At 41.3% G+C, this 19267-nt stretch overlaps 1 protein-coding gene across 1 annotated transcript; it reads right to left on the reverse strand.

The window, feature by feature from the left end:
* Positions 1 to 744: 744 nt before the first annotated feature.
* Positions 745 to 17784, reverse strand: LOC108711698 (intercellular adhesion molecule 3). Its single transcript, XM_018253668.2, has 6 exons — positions 17600 to 17784; positions 13197 to 13475; positions 10206 to 10523; positions 4154 to 4438; positions 3012 to 3278; positions 745 to 1686 (listed from the first exon to the last, which is right to left on the reverse strand). The coding sequence occupies exons 1-6, from the start codon at positions 17661 to 17663 to the stop codon at positions 1571 to 1573; spliced, it is 1329 nt and encodes a 442-aa protein (XP_018109157.1). The 5' UTR covers positions 17664 to 17784; the 3' UTR covers positions 745 to 1570.
* Between the last annotated feature and the right edge of the window lie 1483 nt (positions 17785 to 19267).

Consider the following 19267-nt stretch of genomic DNA (forward strand, 5'->3'; position numbering starts at 1 on the left):
CCCAACTAAGATATAATTAATCCTTATTTGAGGCAAAACAATTGGGTTTAATGTTTAAATGCTTTTTTAGTAGACTCAAGGTATGAAGATCCAAATTGCGGAAAGATCCATTATCCGGAAAACTCCAGGTCCCGAGCATTCGGATAACAGGTCCCATACCTGTATATATTTCTACATTCAGGTGAAACTACAGTATATGATAAACGAACAGGCGGACGGCACTCCGGTAAAAGGCAGGTTTTTATTGCAAGATTTTGCAGAGATACATGGCCTTACGCGTTTCGGGAACACACTCCCTTAGTCAAAGGCTTGCAAAATGAATCGTACATGTGCATTATATACAATTAGTCTATGGCGACCCCTGTTGGCCGTCATCATTATAACTGCTAAAAACATTGTTTATTTGTTTCAATAAAAATGGAAATGCTCTGTTAAAATTGAAAACATAAAAAGGGGGTCAATTAGTTTTATATTCATTTTAATAAAAAGTATTTGAACCAACATAGAGGTCAACACTTCAAGTAACCACTATACAAAGTATCCAAAGCACATAATCTTCCCCCTTTTTATGATTTCAATTTTAACAGAGCATTTCCATTTTTATTGAAACAAATAAACAATGTTTTTAGCAGTAATAATGATGACGACCAACAGGGGTCGCCATAGACTAATTGTATATAATGCACATGTACGATTCATTTTGCAAGCCTTTGACTAAGGGAGTGTGTTCCCGAAACCTTTTATCCAGAAAGCTCCAAATTACGGGGAAGCCCTCTCCCATAGACTCCCATATAATCCAAAATTTTTAAAAATGATTTCCTTTTTCTCTGTAATAATAAAACAGTAGCTTGTACTTGATCCCAACTAAGATATAATTAATCCTTATTGGAGACAAAACCAGCCTATTGGGTTTATTTAATATTTATAGTAGATGTAAGATACGCAAATTACAGAAAGATCCCTTATCTGGAAAACCCCAGATCTCGAGCATTCTGGATAACAGGTCTCATATATGTAGTAGAACTCATTGTCAACCAGAATGCTGATAAACACTGTCAGTTATATTTCCAACATGATTGGGTAATGGGATCATGATATTCATTAGCAAATTCTATACAATTGGGGGCACTGGGTAATAATGGCACCCCATGAATATTATACATATATATGAAATAAAAGATATAGGAAGCTATTGCCCCTGTGAATAGGGTTTGGGCTGAACATACTTTTTGCCTGGTGTATTAATAAGACATATCAATGGTTTTTGTTATTGCTGGAGCTACACAGGGAAAACAGGAAGATTGAAGCTTCTCCATGTTCACAACTTCTTAGTTCTTGCGCGGTAGAAAATGAAGCCCAGGGATAATTGTCTCCTGTTTCTCTCCCGGTAAGAACATTCCCCAGGGCCGATGCTCTCTTCATAGGGTTACATGCTGAATTCCCTTTCCTTACTACAAAAATAAATGACTGTACATCATTCTAAATTGATTCCCTTTATGGTTTTCAACTGGTTGTTGAGTCTGTTCTCCATTAGAGGGTCCTGCTGGTTTGTTATTCTGTAGGAAGCCTTTTATCCTTTCCTTTTGCACAGATATACGACTATCCCAGCTGTCCCTACGAATGCTGCTACTGTCAATCCAATAAATACACTAGCCTTAATATATATGTAGGCCCATGTCTTTTTACCTGCAAAAATAAAATACATTTGTTATTTTAGATTTACACAGAAGACACATATAAAAGAGACAGATAAATAGGTCAGTAGTTAACAGGTGGAGGGACAATAGGATTAGTACAATGGGACAGTAGGAAACCAGGCCCGGATTTGTGGCAAGGCCAGGCCTAGGGGGTCAGGAATTCAGGGGCGGCAGGGCCCAGCCGAATTCAACAAGTTGCGCTTATGTCAAGGGTTTTCTGCTGGAGCAGCACTATTAACTGATGAGTTTTGAAAAAAACATGTTTTCCGATGACAGGATCCCTTTAACTTAAAGTTGAATCACCAGTTTTAAAGGAAACATAAACCCTCAAAACAATTTAAAGGTATACTGTCAAAAAAAATAATTTCAAAATTAATCAGTTAATAGTGCTGCTCGAGCAGAATTCTGCACTGAAATCCATTTCTCAAAAGAGCAAACAGATTTTTTTATTTTCAATTTTGAAATCTGACATGTGGCTAGACATATTGTCAATTTCCCAGCTGCCCCAAGTCATGTGACCTGTGCTCTGATAAACTTCAATCACTCTTTACTGCTGTACTGCAAGTTGGAGTGATATCACCCCCTCCTTCCCCCCCCCCAGCAGCCAAACAAAAGAACAATAGGAAGGTAACCAGATAGCAGCTCCCTAACACAAGATAACAGCTGCCTGGTAGATCTAAGAACAACACTCAATAGTAAAAACCCATGTCCCACTGAGACACATTCAGTTACATTGAGAAGGAAAAACAGCAGCCTGCCAGAAAGCATTTCTCTCCTAAAGTGCAGGCACAAGTCACATGACCAGGGGCAGCTGGGAAATGACAAAATGTCTAGCCCCATGTCAGATTTCAAAATTGAATATAAAAAAATCTGTTTGCTCTTTTGAGAAATGGATTTCAGTGCAGAATTCTGCTGGAGTAGCGCTATTAACTGATGTGTTTTGAAAAAAACATGTTTTCCGATGACAGGATCCCTTTAATGTAAAATTGTTCAGAAAAGAAAAAAGTAGACAAAAAATACAGCTGCAACTGGAAAATACATAGAAGAGTGCTCTTAACAATTTTACATTAACTTGAATTGAGGCTCACAGAACTTGCAAGGCATTATGGGAACGTGGGGGGGTTGTGGCTGGAGGAGAGCTGTTTATTGTTATATTGTTATTGGTTCATTTATCCAGCTTGAGCAATGCAAATGATAGCACAGGCCACAAAGATTCTGCTTTCAACTGCAATAACGTTTATAAATAACTTTGAAATCTGTGACAATGCTGAATTCATGAATGTTGTCTTGAGTTCCCCTTTAATAGATACTTACCATTGACAGTGATAGATTGCTGAGTCGTATAGGTGATGGTCTGATTCATTTTAAGGAAAGCTTTACAGGTAACATTTGCCATTGAGGATGTTTCCTTAATAGTCGCATTACAGTCCCACTTTGGGTTTTCACAGACGTGTTCCCCATTTAAACTAATGACTATACTGTATTGATCTGGATGATCATTGGTTAGCACGCAGGAGACTCTTATGGTTCCACCCAAAAGCACTTCAGTATTAAGGAGAGTGAGATTGATTTTTGCAGACTCTGAAGGGAAAAGAAAATAAAGGGTTATGATACATACAGGGGTGTTTTTTATAATAGTCTAAATATATCCCAATATTTTCTGCTACAAACCGCCAATCAAATCCGCTCGGTTTTTTTATGCTTTATTATTAATTAATTTTCCCTAAAATTTGCTTTGCGGGAAAAAGTCTGATTTTCACAATTTTTTGGGGATTTTCCACCCGAAAACTCTGATTTCATATGCTTTTTGCCTGAAAGCTCCAAAAAGTTTGAGGTATTGCACGAAACCCAGCACACATCAAAACATCTTCGGGACTTCTCCCATTGGCTTATATGCAACCTCGACAGGTCTGAGATGCCGGATTTTCAGATCCGGACTTTTCCATCCTCTGGGTTTAATAAATTCTGAAAAAAATTGTGATTTTATAAAAAAAAAAAAAAATCACACATTTTTTGTGATTTTTGCATTCTGAGTTCAGTAAATAACCCCCATAGAGTTGCCACATTTTTTTTTTTTGGTGAAAACGGACAGTGGGTTGGTCAATGTTGTAGGGGGGCGGGCGAGTGAAGTCAGGGGCAGGGCAGCTGACATTGGGGGTGGGGTGGGTGATGTCAGGGGCAGGACTGATGACAAACCGATCATTGATTGACTGATCGCCATGTCATTCACTTCAATGTCCTGTCCAGATTTCCTAAATTGGAAATCCCTTCCAAAAATCCAGATGAAAAAAATCAGGTCAGATGGCATCCCGAGATACATACGTGCACCAAATAATGTTTCGTATGATTTTATCAGTTTGTCTATGGCCAGCTTTACTCTGTGTATACTCACAGCAATAAAGTCTGTAAAGAAGAGGAAGTCACACCCTGAGAAATCATTATTGTTGGTAACTTACCATAGATGTAAATATCCATAGTTTCTTCAGTAGACAGACCCAGAAGTTCAGCTTTGCAATGAAGTTGATAAGAGTTAGCGGAAGGGAAATACCCGGGAGGTATCGTAGCGAGTCCTATCACTGTGCCATCAACCTTCTTGCTTTTATTCACATTAAGGGATATATTGTTGAAGAGCATTGTCACTGTCACATCATCAGGGGGGAAAGCATTGAAGACTTCACAAATGAGCTCAGTTCCAATCTCTATCCATCGACTAGTCTTAGTTTTTGGTGCTTTTGGTAGTCCTAAAATGCAGAATATAACATATAGACAAGTCGTAGAGGTTTATTGCCTAAAGCAGGGGTCCCCAACCTTTTTTTAACCGTGAGCCACATTCAAATGTAAAAAGAGTTGGGGAGCAACACAAACATGAAAAAGTCTCCTGAGTTCCAAAATATGGCCTATAATTGGTTATTTGGTAGCCCTATGTGGACTACCAGCCTACAAGAGGCTCTACTTGGTGCTATACTTAACAGGAACAAAGCTGGGGAATGGAGATAAACACCTAGGGGCAAATTCACTAAAGGACGAAGCGCCTAACGCCAGCGTTAATTCGCTAGCATAGCGCATTTTCGTTAATTCGCCGATTCACTAACGGACGCTGGCGTAAATTCGCTAGTGTTACTTAGCACCCTTACACCTGACGAATTTGCGCAACAGACGTAACTACGCAAATTCACTGACGCGCGCATTTTTCTGAACGCTGCCTTTTACGCCAGACTTCCTTCGCCGCCTCAGACCAGGCAAAGTGCAATAGAGTAGATAATAGGGATTGCTTTCAAAAAAGTCCCAAAAAACGCTGGCGTTTTTTCTTTTTTTATGGGTGATAGGCTGAAAAAGATCGAAAAAATTTTTGGGGCTCCCCTCCTTCCCCCCTACATTTCCTGACTCATGGCAACTTAACTATACAGTGGGCACATGTGTAGGGCAAAATAAAAATGTTATTTGCTGTTTTGAAGGTTTCCCAGGCTTGTGTAGTTCTGCTTCATATACCTCCATTGTAACTTCAATTTGGCGCCGTATGCAAATTAAGCATCGCTAGCGTAACTTCGCTTTGCTTGGCGAATTAACGCTAGCGCAACTTCGCAACCTTACGCTTCCCCTGAGCGCAACTTCAAATTTTAGTGAATTTGCGTAGCCCTGGCAAAAATACGCCTGGCGAATGCGTGATTGGTTCTCCCAACACAGATCAACCATCAACACCAGGAATAAAACTTTGCCAGTGTCTAGACACTGCTTAGAAGTGGCAAATTCGGCTGACGACCTCAGGTATCGAATTATCCAACATATTCCACCTTTAAAAATAGGAGGTGATCGAGTTCTGGCCCTTAAAAAAAGCTGAGTTCCAGTAGATACACAGATTCAACTCATTATTTCCGAAAGGACTAAATAGGGACTTTGATTTCCATCATTCCCTATAGAAAGGACACACCAGGTTTATGTGAACATGTAAATATGGATGTAAGCAGCCTAGATCTTTTATTTCTCAGATCTCTTATAGGTAGTATTACGACTGGTTGCCATGCAATACTCTATAGAAACTAAAATGTGAGTGTACGTCTTTGATTCCCATGTAGGCACGCAAAGATATAGAGCGGGTCTCCATGGCAACCATGTATGTCACTTCCGTCTTCTTTCCTAGCAGGTTTGAGCTTGAGAAAGGGTGCGAGATGCCCCCGAAACGTCGCAACGATTCGTAACTCTGTACAGATAAGTTACAAGACGAACTTTATTACTCACTGCTATTGCGGAACGGCACAGAACATTATACAGAATTTTCTACAGACATGCTATGAACATTTTGCATATATGCACTGAATGTGTCATCGTTTCTATGCATTTGAAATAAATACTACGTTTTCTGGAGTGGGACCAGTTGGAGATTTGTATATATATATATGGAGTCCAGTTTTTGGACTGGGTATGCATCATGGGAAGGAAGACTTGTAATAGAAGCCAGTACATAACAAAACAACCAGAGCTTCAGATGAGAAGAATTTAGGGCTGGGCAGCTCTAGACTAGGGTTTCCACCTGGCCGGTATTTTACGGGCCTGGCCAGTAAAAATGATGGTCTATCCAGCGGCGATCCATGCCTCTTCCCCATCTGAGGCGGCCTTCCTTTGCCACCCCCACCCCTCCTCACGGCGCTCACCTTTTAAGCGCTGGAGGTGCACGTCGCTACTGCAGAGAGTGCATTTTCGTTGAAAACCGGAAATTTGGCTCTTAGTTACCAGGAGCGGCATTTTTGCCGCCCCTGGCAACTAGGGGGGGGCGCTGACGCCTCAGGCGAGTGGCTCAACTCGTCTCATTGGTGGAGCGCCCCTGGGTCGATCCCAATGTTATTGTCAGGGCCCAAAGGCTCCGAAAGGGATTTGTGGACCAAGGAGGAAGCACAGTCCAGAACAGTTCGAGGTATCCAAAGGGGTTAAGCAAAGGAGTAAACAAAGTCCAGGCAAAAGGGTCAATCCAGGCAGATACAAGTCAATACACAGGAATCCATTAGAATAACAGTAGATCACACCCAGGAACACACAAGTGGAACCTATATTTGGGCAAAGTCTGAAGTGTCCTGGAATCTTATATAGGTCTCTTTTTGCGTCAAAACCGATGTGATGAGGTCATGACGTTGGCGTTGTGATACTGGCTTTCATACTGATGCTGGCGTCAAGACGCTATGATGCTGGTGATGGATCGGACCGCATGGGATCACTGGTGACAAAAAGGTGAGGAAGGCTCTATGCATAGGCATACAGTCTAAAGGGAAGAGAGTAATACACAAGGTGTGGGAGTGGGCAAGATCGAATTAAGTGGGTGAGAAATGTGGTATTGTATGTGGTGTTGCGTTTGGTAGTTAAGCAGAGTGAGGGGAGGCTTCTCGAAAGAAGTGCGTTTTCAGATTCTTGAAAGCAGAAAGGTTGGGAGAAAGTCGGACAGACCCTGGGAGAGCGTTCCAGAGGAGGGGTGCAGCCCTTGCAAAGTCTTGAATGCGAGCATGTGAGGAGGTAATGAGAGAAGAGTTGAGTAGCAGGTCAGTAGTGGAGCGTAGTAAGCGAGTGGATGAGTATATAGAGATGAGTTCAGAGATGTAGGGTGGGGCAGAGTTATGAAGTGCTTTGAAAGTCAGTGTCATTAATTTGAATTTGATTTTGAAAGGTAATGGAAGCCAGTGCAGGGATTGACAGAATGGCGAGGCAGAGGAGGAGCGGTTGCTGAGGTGTATGAGCCTCGCAGCAGTGTTCATTATGGACTGGAGAGGTGACAGTCTCTGGAGGGGGGAGGCCAATTAAAAGAGAGTTACAGTAGTCTAGACGCGATATGATGAGAGAGTGAATAAGAATTTTGGCGGCGTCTTGGGTGATAAATGATCATATTTTGGATATGTTCCTTAGGTGGAAGTGACATGATTTAATAAGTGACTGGATATGAGGAGTGAATGACAGGGCAGAATCTAGGATAACCCCAAGGCACCGGGCCTGGGGAGAGGGGGTGATAGTGGAATTGTTAGCTATGATGGATACTTCCGGGATGTTACTGGTGTTAGTTGGAGGAAAGAGAAACATTTCAGTTTTAGAGAGGTTTAATTTAAGGTAGCGTTGCGACATCCAGGTAGAGATAGCGGACAGGCAGGAGGAGACGCGAGTTAGGAGTTCTGGGTTGAGATCAGGAGATGAGAGATAGATCTGAGTATCGTCAGCATAGAGGTGGTAGTGGAAACCATACGAATTTATTAATTTGCCAAGGGAGGAAGTATAGAGGGAGAATAGTAATGGTCCCAGGACAGAGCCTTGAGGAACTCCAACAGAAAGAGGTAGGGGAGAAGATGATACTCCATTGTAGAAGACACTGAAGGAACGATTGGTGATGTAAGAAGAGAACCAGGACAGGGCTGTGTCACGAAGGCCAAGCGACTGGAGGGACTGGAGGAGGAGAGGGTGATCTACAGTGTCAAATGTAGCTGAGTGATCAAGCAGTATTAGTAGTGAGAAATGATTGTTGGCTTTAGCGGTTAAAAGGTCATTAGTTAGTCGAGTCAGGGCAGTTTCCGTGGAGTGTTGTGGCTTAAAACCAGATTGTAGGGGGTCCAGCAGGTTATTGTCAGAGAGGAATGAGGTAAGTCGGTTGTAGACTAGGCGCTCAAGTAGTTTAGAGATGAAAGGGAGCAGAGAGATAGGTCGGAGGTTGTCAAGATTGGAGGGATCAAGAGAGGGTTTTTTCAGAATGGGGGTGACAAGAGCATGTTTTAGTTGAGAAGGAAACAGTCCAGTTGAGAGTGAGAGATTAAATAGGTGAGTTAAGGCTTTGATTAGACAAGGATTGGTATTGCGCAGAAGTTTTGAGGGAATTGGATCAAGCGGGCAGGTGGTAAGGTGAGAAGAGGCCAGAAGCTTTGAGACTTCCTCATCAGTGACAGGGGTGAAGGAGCACAGGAGAGACTGGGGAGTGTGGAGGTCTAGGGGGGTTGAATAGTGTAATGTCCCTTCTGATAGTGTCAATTTTGTTTTTGAACAAAATAAGCCGGCAAAGATGGAGGATGTCAGACCAGAGCGGCGGCAGTGAGTATTCCTTACACAGTTATTAATAGGGAAAAAATATAAATATATTAATATAAAATGGAGTTGTCTTGGTGGATGTCATAGGCAAGCTAATAACAGATTTTGGAGAAAATTCACTTTTTTATTTAGTCTTCTAGTTAAGAGGTTTTTCCCAACCACTTGCTTTTTAAAAAGAAATGGTGTCATGTTATGTTTAGATTAGTGTGGGGTTCTATATAGCTAGGTAAGAGTTGTTATTATAATATATATCTGGAACGGTCTAATTCCTAAGACGGACGAATGGCTAGTGTCAGAGGGTTGATAGTTGTCACCCCCGCCCTCTATGACGCCATAACGCTATAGGGCCCAAGGCAGGATGGACTATAAGGGCTAATGGTCTACTGTGGACAATGGTCACTCATATAACTTATACTAGGCAAATACAAATATACAAATAAATGATCTCCACTCTGTTACTTAGAAGAGTGTCAGCATAGTGTCAGCATGTCTCTTATGCCCTTTTGCAGAAGTGTTGCTCAATAGCTGTCTGTATCACAATGGCTTTGTTTAGCCAACAGATGTTTTCGAGGCTGTGGACAGTTGGAACCAGGAAACTCTTATGTTGCAAAACTGCACATCTTACAGGAATGTATAATATATATGCCAGTAAGTCTCCTCGCCAGACCATGTATGGTATTTCCGTGAACCCCTTGTCACAATTACTGTAAATGCCTTCTGAAAGCTATATAACGCCTGGACCAAGAGGTGGGTCTTTGGTAAGTCCTTGGCTGACATTCTGTGTGTTACTCCAACAGCTTACCCAGACAAAACTGTTATGTTGTATTATGTATGAATAAATTGCCTGACTATTACTAAAGGTTTTCCTTTACTGAGTTTTGTCTTACACGAGGTCAAAATGGTACTACTAAAAATACCGTCAGAGTGCCAAAACTATAGTGTACAGTTATATCATACAAATGGTTTTTCTTATAGAGAAAATATAGTGTTTTTTCGGAGCCCATTATATCAGTGAGGGAAATGCAGTGGGATTAGAAGTAAAAATAATTCAGGAACAAAGAAAATTCATTAATACACTATTAATAGTGATGGGCGAATTTCTCCCGTTTCGATTTGCCGAAAAATTTGCGAAACTGCGTCAAAAAATTGAAGCCTGAAAAGTCGCTTGCGTCAATTTTGACACCGGCATTAGAGTCAATGGGCGTCCGAATAGTGTTGACACGCAGCGATTTCGACGCAATCGACTTTTCGAAAGGCGCATCCAAAATTTTTTGACACCTGGGAATCTTCGCCGGGAAATTTTTCCGGGAGTTCCGAGAATTTATTCGCCAGACGCGAAACGCAGAAATTCGCCCATCACTAACTATTAACACAATGTTGAACTGGTCTGATTTTCATTTTGGGAAGAGGAAAGAATATTATAAAGCCGAAGCACTGTCCCTCCACCATGTTTGTACTCACCGAATGTCCTAACATTGACACTGGATGACTTTACTGTAACTTTCCCAATGACTGTTCCCAGTGCAAGGGTGGCCTGGCAGGAGTAATTCTTCATGTTGTCACTTCTCTGAGCTGTGATTGGATATGTGACTACTTGTGTAATGTTGCCAACTCGAGAGTCATCCTCAAATGTTTTCTGGTGAATCACTTCTTCCCCTCTCAAAACTGTGACCATGAGGTTCTGAATAGGTGCAACTCCATGTACAGTACAAGTGACATTGTATGATTTCCCTTCTTCCAGATTGTCCTCCATGTCTGCTGTCACCAAACGGGGAATCTCTGGAATGATATCAAGAAAAAGTAGAAGAGGAGAGAGTGGGTTGTCCCCAAGTAACGAGGAGAAGAATTAGGGCTAGACAGAAGAGGCACATTCCTCTATATCTTATTTACATATACATGGTAGTGACCACCTCCTGTAACACTTTAATATAGTGATGAGAAAGGGGAGGTTCTTCCTTTTTGGCCTCCATCTTCAGACCCACATGGATGTGTTTAGGGAACCTGGTGTCGACAAGGCCCAGTAAAGTGAAGGGACTGCAGCACTGAATAGGGATTCAAGCTTAGTATTTTACTCCCTCAACCATTTCTGCTGAAGAGATCAGGATCACTAGCTGGTAGCCTTAAAGGCATGTCCTCACAATTGCTCCTGGACTACCTCAAGACATTATCACCAGGCCAACAATTATCTACCCAGTGTCTCCACAGTGGTGTCACTTTGCTCTGCTCTACCTGAGACTGTATCTAACATCAACAACACTACCTCATTAATCTGTTGTTATTATTATTATTATTATTATTATTATTATTATTATTATTATTACTATTATTATTATTGTTATTACAGGTAAGGGACCAGATATCCAGAATACTTGGGACCTGGGGTTTTCTGAATAACGTATCTTTCTGTAATCAGGATCTCCATACCTTAAGTCTACTAGAAAATCATGTAAACATTAAATAAACCCAATAGGCTGGTTTTGCTCCCAATAATGATTAATTATATCTTACTTTGGATACTGTTTTATTATTACAGAGAAAAGGGAAATCATTTTTAAAAATTTGGATTATTTGGATACAATAGAGTCTATGGAAGCCTCTCCGCAATTTGGAGCTTTCTTGATAACAGGTTTCCAGATACCATACTGTTTATTGTTATTACTGTTTTGTGGCTTCAACAAAACCTCTTTTGTTTTATTTGCAAGAACCTCTGGGGTCCTGTTGTTCATTCTACATGGCAGCAGATAGGTGTAGTTGCCCAACACTCCCTTCATCTGGGTAAAAGAGTTCAGTATGACTAATTTTTTTTTTTATTAAACCTGAAAGTACTCCATCACCCAAGTGCAAAAAGTGCCTTAGCCTTAAAAAAGGCTACACCCATAAAAGCTCTTGGACTTGGGTTTGGCCAAAAGGCACAAAGCAATCCTTTGGTTTCTTCAGGAATTCATCCCGGGACTAGGACAGGCCCAAAAGGACTGCAGGAGGTAAGGCCGCAGGGCTCGGGGGACTTATTTGTCCACCCCCCTCCAGCCCAAAGGCATATAAGAGTAGAGCTCCATCAGCGTTTTTCGTCGGATTGACGCCCAGCGACAAAACGCAAAACGAAAAATCAGAGTTAACAACTACACGGTCCGACTGTCGGATGAAGACGATGCTTTCTGCATTCACATCCGACCGTTGTGTTGCGTCAGATGTAATGAAGTTGTGACCTCCGACTTTTCATTCGCTCCAATTATATGTTCCCTCGTGCGACTCCATCCGACTTGTCCCGGGCATCGATCCGACGAAAAACTCTTGTGGAGCTCTTCCCAAAGGGGTCGGAAAAACAAGTGGACCAAGGAGGTACCAAATATATTTGCACCCTCGGAGGGGTCCGTGTTTTTCCTGCACTAGTTGGACACTTTTAAGCCAAGAGTAACTATGACTTTAATCAGAGAGTGACATTGTTGATTATAGTGAAAAAAAAATAAGCTGTCATGTACAAAGTGCAGAAAATGGCTGCAAAGCAACATACAGTCTCTCATTAATAATAATGGCAATGCACCTGTATAATTGATGTCACGCAGATTTCCATTATAGCCAATAACTGGGGGTACAGCTGAAGTGTGGGCCACAAGTCTTAGTGGAATAGTGGAAATGGAAAAGGAAAGAGACTGCACCATGTTACCACTAATTCTGACACTTTACACTCGGCTTCCCCCGATGCGTCTGCAAAGCAGCATAACACTTTTATTATTAAAGGGGTGGCTCACCTTAAAGGAGAAGGAAACCCCCTGAGCACAAAAATCCCTCCCCCCTCCCCTGTGTTGCCCCCCTCCCTCCTCCACCCTGGCCTACCTGCCCCCCCCGGGCAAATGCCCCTAACTTGTTACTCACCTCTTTGCGCAAGTCCTGTCCACGGAGTTCACAGGCGCCATCTTCTCCCAATCGGTCTTCTTCCTGCTTTGACCGGCATCTTCTGGCGCATGCGCGGTAGGAGCATTTATGGTACGGATCTACCGCGCATGCGCCGAATGTCACGAAAACTTTGTGACTTTTTGGCGCATGAGCAGTAGATTCGTAGAGGTAAATGCTCCTACTACGCATGCGCCAAAAACGCTGGTCAAAGCAGGAAGAAGACCGATTTGGAGAAGATGGCGCCTGTGAACTCCGTGGACAGGACTTGCGCAGAGAGGTGAGTAACAATTTAGGGGCATTTGCCCGGTGGGACAAGTAGGCCAGGGGGGAGGAGGGGGGGCAACACAGGAGAGGGGGAGGGTTTTTGCGCCCAGGGAATTTCCTTCTCCTTTAAAGTTAACTTTTAGTATGTTATAGAATGGCCAATTCTAAGCAACATTTCAATTGGTCTTTATTATTTATTCTTTTCATGGAGTGACGTAACAACACCTGCAACATGTGCTTTGGGTTACTGGGGCTAAAGTTTGTCTGTATTATTGTACAACACACAAAACATACCATATGGGATTACTTTGACAATGTTATCAACAGAGTTTCCGTCTGATAGAACAACGCAGTTTATGTTTGATGCTCTCCAGCCATCAACTATTGCTCCAGTTCCAACTTCAACTTGGACAGAAACCCAGCCAGGTCCTTTAGATTCATTCCTCTTTCTTATTCGTGATTCCCATCCAGCTAGAGAGCAGTTGTGAGTGCAGTTTAACGGAAACCAGCTTCCAAATGGAGCATATACATCTCTATTCCCAACGTTCCCCTGGCATGTCTCCTGCGACGCCCCTAAAAATAAGACATATAGAATGGGCACGTGACACACATCGGTTTTTGGGTTCTAGACTCTCTCCCCGCTGAAAACCCAGGGACAAAGCAAGTTTAATTTGGTAAAACATCAGCAATGCTGGGAGCTAAGATTCCTAGTGACAGATTGTGCCGACTATTTCATTCTCTCTTTCTTTCTCTATCTCTAAAATGAATATATGCACAACTAACAGCATATATAATTGTATCCCTCCACAGAAATCCAGCGTTACGGACACTTAGGGGCAGATTCACTAAGGGTCGAATTTCGAAGTTAAAAATACTTCGAAATTCGACCCTCGAATTGAAATCCTTCGACTTCGAATATCGAAGTCGAAGGATTTAGCGCTAATCCTTCGTTCGATCGATCGAAGGATTTTTCGTTCGATCGAACGATTCGAAGGATTTGAATCCAACGATCGAACGAAAATCCTTCGATCAAAAAAAGGTTAGCAAGCCTATGGGGACCTTCCCCATAGGCTAACATTGACTTCGGTAGGTTTTACCTGCCGAAGTAGGGGGTCGAAGTTTTTTTTAAAGGGCAAGTACTTCGACTATCGAATGGTCGAATGGTCGAATAGTCGAACGATTTTTCGTTCGATTCGTTCGATTTCGTTCGAACTCGAACGAATTTAACCAATTCGATGGTCGAAGTACCAAAAAAATACTTCGAAATTCGAAGTATTTTTCATTCGAATCCTTCACTCGAGCTAAGTGAATCGGCCTCATAACGTGACTTCGATCAGGGACAAAAAACAGGACTGCCTCTTTCTGTCCTCGAAAAAAAGGTCACTTTTCTGTGACTGAAACGTTGGATTTTCAATAAAAACAGATTTGTTTTGTTGCTAAGACCTTTGAGTGCGGTTTACTTTGTTAAATTGTTCACAATTCTTAACCAACCAAGATCAGCACTCTGTATCGTGAAAATAATATACGTTTATTGTCAATCCTTGATCAAGATCCCAGCAGGGACTGAAATACACAGCGATTGACAATAAACAAATTTTTTTCACGATATTGAGTGCCGATCCTTATACCCACGTACTCTTAATTTTTGATCCTGCACCCAATCTATCCACAGCTGATATATATATATGTATATAGTATATGGAACTCTGTGGTTTGTGTCTGCACACCTGCAGCTGGAAATACTTGAATCCACTATGACCTATGGCCCACAAGGTACGAAATGCGTAAGGCTGTATTTGAGATGTTTATCTGTTAAATAAATTACTTTTTAACTGCATAAAGTATTGTAATGAAGTCCAGTTTGTGCTAGTCTAATAGCAAATACAAGTGGCCTTATAGTTCAATCCTATTCTACTACTATAAAGTACTGGAGGCAGAATAATAGTTGTTCATAAACAAGATAACTAATTTACCTGCCTCTAATATCCATTGGTTTATGCTTTACAGTTGTCAGACCTGGAGCCTGTGCCAGTACATTTTCAGTCTTAATAATCCATCCACATCAACCAGCAAACTCTCTGTCTACTGCACTTTGAATAATATAAGGATATACTATTTGAATAATATAATAATTATTCAATTTATGGCAAATATTCCTCCTATGTTTTCCCTTAAAAACCTTATGAAGAAACACTTTAAAGAGATTGTTCACCTTTAAATTAACTGTTAGTATGATGTAGAGAGTGATATTCTGAGACAATTTGCAATTGGTTTTCATTTTTTCTTATTTGGGGTTTTTGAGTTATTTAACTTTTTATTCAGCAGCACTCCAGTTTGCAATTTCAGCAATCTGGTTGCTAGGGTCCAAATCCCCATAGCAACCATGCATTGATTTGCATAAAAAACTGCAATGTGAATAACAGAGGACAAAATAGAAAGATGAGTAATAAAAAGTAGCAATAACAATACATGTGTAGCCTTACAGAACATTTGTTTTTAGATGGGGCCAGTGACATTTGAAAGCTGGAAAGCGTCAGACAGAAAAGACAAACAATTTAAAAAAAAACTATAAAAAATATATAATGAAGACCAATTGAAAAGTTGCTTAGAATTAACCATTCTATAACATACTAAAAGTTAAAGGGGTGGTTCAACTTTATGTTGACTTTTAGTATGTTATAGAATGACTAATTCAATTGGTCTTTACTACTTATTTTCTATTGTTTTTTTTTTTATTACTTGGATTCTAGCAACCAGACGGAAATTTCAAACTGGAGAGCTGCTAAATAAAAAGCGAAATAACGCAAAAGCCACAAATAATTCGAGATGCACCAAGATCCAGGATTCGGTTCGGAATTCAGCCAGGATTCAGCCTTTTTCATCAGGATTAGGATTCGGCCGAATCCTTCTAGCCAGCCAAATTGAATCCAATTCCTAATTTGCATGTGCTCATTAGCATATGCAAATTAAGGACTGGAAGGGAAATAGTGTGACTTTTTGTCACAAAACAAGGAAGTAAAAAATGTTTTCAAATTAAGATTCAGACTCGGTTCGGTATTCGGACGAATCGTTTGCAAAGGATTTGGGGGTTGGCCGAATCCAAAATAGTGGATTCGGTGCATCCCTACAAATAATAAAAAATGAAAACCAATTGCAAATTATCTCAGAATATCACTCTACATCATACTAAATGTTTAATTTAAAGGTGAACAACCCCTTTAAAGGAGAAGTAAACCCCTAGCCCCCTCCCTGCTCCCCCCAGCCTAGGTGGTACCTTTGCTAAGAAAACCAAAAATAGTTCTGAGTCCCTCCAAAAATCAATCAGTGTTATAAAAAGTACAAAAGTTTATTTAGACATGGTAAAAGCGGGCTAACCCAGGACCGGATTTTTGCGTCGCCACAAAGGCCCAGGCCTAGGGCGGCAAGACTGTAGGGGTGGCATGTCATGTCGCCCAGCCGCCTGCATGCGCACACATGGACCTGAGGAGGGACAGGGGGTTGCACGTGATGTTTGCGGGCGCTAGGACCCGGCGGTGCATTGGTTTGCGGGCGATAGGACCATGTTGCACAGAGTGACCTCGGGGCAGCGGAGTTCACGGGTACCATCTTCATTTCTTCGGTAATCTTTGGGTCTCCTTGTGGCCCTTTCGGCAATTTCTGTGACTTTTGGCGCATGCGCAGATGACGCAAATCCAACTGCACTTGCGCCGAAATGCCGCTCTATTCCCAAAGATTACAGAAGAGAAGAAGATGGTGCCTGTGAACTCCGATGCCCTGAAACTGTACCGAGGGGAAAGTAAAGAGTTAGGGGCATTAAGCAAAGGTACCACCTAGACTGAGGGAGAGCAGAAAGGGGGGGGGGTAGGGGATTTCTAGTAAGAAGGGTTTACTTCACCTTTAAGTCAGGTGCCCTAAAACAAGGGTGTGGTATTGAACTAGAAGACGGATTATCTATCTGCTGCCTATAGGGTTGCCACCTGGCCGGTATTTTACTGGCCTGGCGGGTAAAAATGATGGTTGATCGTAATGTTATTAATAGGGAAAAAAGATAAATATATAGGAATGGGTATGGGACCTGTTATCCAGAATGCTCGGGACCTGGGGTTTTCCAGATAACGGATCTTTCCGTAATTTGGGTCTTCATGCCTTAAGTCTACTTGAAATTCATTTAAACATTAAATAAACCCAATAGGCTGGTTTTGCTTCAAATACTGATTAATTATATCTTAGTTGGGATCAAGTACAAGCGACTGTTTTATTATTACAGAGAAAAAGGAAATCACTTTTAAAAATGTGGATTATTTGGATAAAATGGAGTCTATGGGAGACAGCCATTCCGTAATTCGGAGCTTTCTGGATATCGGGTTTCCGGATAAGGGATCCTATGCCTGTATTTCTTCCCGGAAAAGATGGCAACCCTAGCTGCCTATGCACCCGTCTAATACACTAAGCGCATTCACTGTTCTTCTAGACTGAATGAAAGTTCTTAAATAATAGTAAGGGGGCACTAGTGGAATCTGCTCTCTGCCCAGAGTGAGACAAAACCCCCCTAAATTATCAGTATTTGAGCACATGGTGACATAAATGATATTTGTAGGGGCTTCAGCTGATCACTGTCTTCCCTTCACCTTCTCATTGTTTTATTGCAGGTTGAAGAAGATAAAGCCGGAGAAGTAATAAATAAAGTGACCACTTACCTGCACAGCAGATCCCAAACATGAAGAATGGGACAAGGGGGAAGCCGGACATCCCAAGGGCCATTCCCACATGTATTTTACTGAATAGTCACTGAAGAAATACAATTCTGGATCTGGAGTGTGAGTACTATGTGCTGTTTATTTCGTGTCTTTATCATCTGTCTCTGATCAAACGCTGTTACTCCCTTTTTTCACACTCCCAGGAACCTCACCGGATCTTGTGTAACACTGAACTAACACTCTCAGCAATCATGGCCACTTGAAGCTGGTTTCACTTCTGCTTTAGATATATATATATATTTTTTTAAATGTATTAATTAATCTCCTTATTAATAGCTGAAAATCCAATAAGCAAAATGCATTAAGAAAAAACTTTTTATTGTTAAATAAAGATAACAAATTGTATAACAGTAATATTCAGGGTTACCACCTGCCTTGTTTTGACCCAGACAGCCAGGTTTTTTTAAAAGGATTGCCTGGGTCAAAACTGCCTGCCCGGCCTTCCAAATTAGCAAAACCTGGCAGGATTTCCTCTAAGTGACACGACAACCGGCCAATCAGTGCTCGCCGCGTCATAGTCCCACCCCTGATGTCATGGTCCCGCCCCCACTGTGTCACTGCCCCGCCCCTGCCATGTCACTGCCCCTGCCCGGATACCACAGGAAGAAAAGATGGCAAACCTAGTAATATTTGATTTAAAGGGGCTGTTCACCTTTAAATTAACTTTTAGTATGATGTAGAGAGTGATATCCTGAGACCATTTGCTATTGGTTTTCATTTTTTATTATTTACTTATTTTTGGGTTATTTAGCCTTTTATTCAGAAACTCTTCAATTTGCATTTCAAGCGATCTGGTTGCTAGGTTCCAAATTCCCCTAGCAACCATGCATTGATTTGAATAAGAGACTGGAATATGCATAGGAGAGGCCTGAATAGAAAGATGAGAAATAAAAAGTAACAATAACAATACATTTGTAGCCTTACAGAGTATTTGTTTTTTAGAAGGGGTCAGCGACGCCCATTTGAAAGTGGCAAAGAAAAAGGCAAATAATTCTAAAACTATAAAACATAAACAATGAAAACCAATTGAAAAGTTGCTTAGAATTAGCCATTCTATAACATACTAAAAAGGTGAACCACCCCTTTAAAGTGGTTATACAATGGCTAATTCTAAGCAACATTTCTATTGGCTTTCATTATTTTATTTTTTTTGTTTTGTTTTTGAATTATTTGCCTTCTTCTTCTTCTGACTCTTTCAGCTTTCAAAATAGGGGTCACTGACACATCTAAAAGTCTGTTTTGTAAGACAAAAAATGTATTGTTATTGCTACTTCTTATTAAAAATAATTTGTGAAACTGCGGCGAAAAAAATGTATGCCGGGGTCCGTTTTTTCAGACGCCGGCACAATTTTGCCAAAAACGGACGCCATCGTCTAAAAAAACAGACGCCGGTGTCAAAAACGGACGCAGGCATCAAAGACAAGACGCTGGTGCCCTTTCGCTAATTTTTCGCTGTTTCACCAATTTCGCTGGAAATTCTCTAACTTTTCGCCCCAAATTCGCCCATCACTAAGCACTACCAGTTTCCTAAATCAGGAAATCTCTTGAAGCTTTCAGAGTATCCAGGACAAAATAAACTTCCTAAATCAGCCTGTACAATGTGTGTGT

This window comes from Xenopus laevis, chromosome 3L (genome assembly GCF_017654675.1).
Source record: "Xenopus laevis strain J_2021 chromosome 3L, Xenopus_laevis_v10.1, whole genome shotgun sequence".
NCBI classification, from domain to species: domain Eukaryota; kingdom Metazoa; phylum Chordata; class Amphibia; order Anura; family Pipidae; genus Xenopus; species Xenopus laevis.

Bases quoted from the DNA above. Each gene is read 5' to 3' on its own strand.
- LOC108711698 (XM_018253668.2), bottom strand. From the start codon at position 17,663: ATGGCCCTTGGGATGTCCGGCTTCCCCCTTGTCCCATTCTTCATGTTT. The intron at 10,524-13,196 runs GTATGTTTTGTG...ATATCATTCCAG, and splicing joins TGTCAAAGTAATCCCATATG to AGATTCCCCGTTTGGTGACA. The intron at 1,687-3,011 runs GTAAGTATCTAT...TTATTTTTGCAG, and splicing joins GCAATCTATCACTGTCAATG to GTAAAAAGACATGGGCCTAC.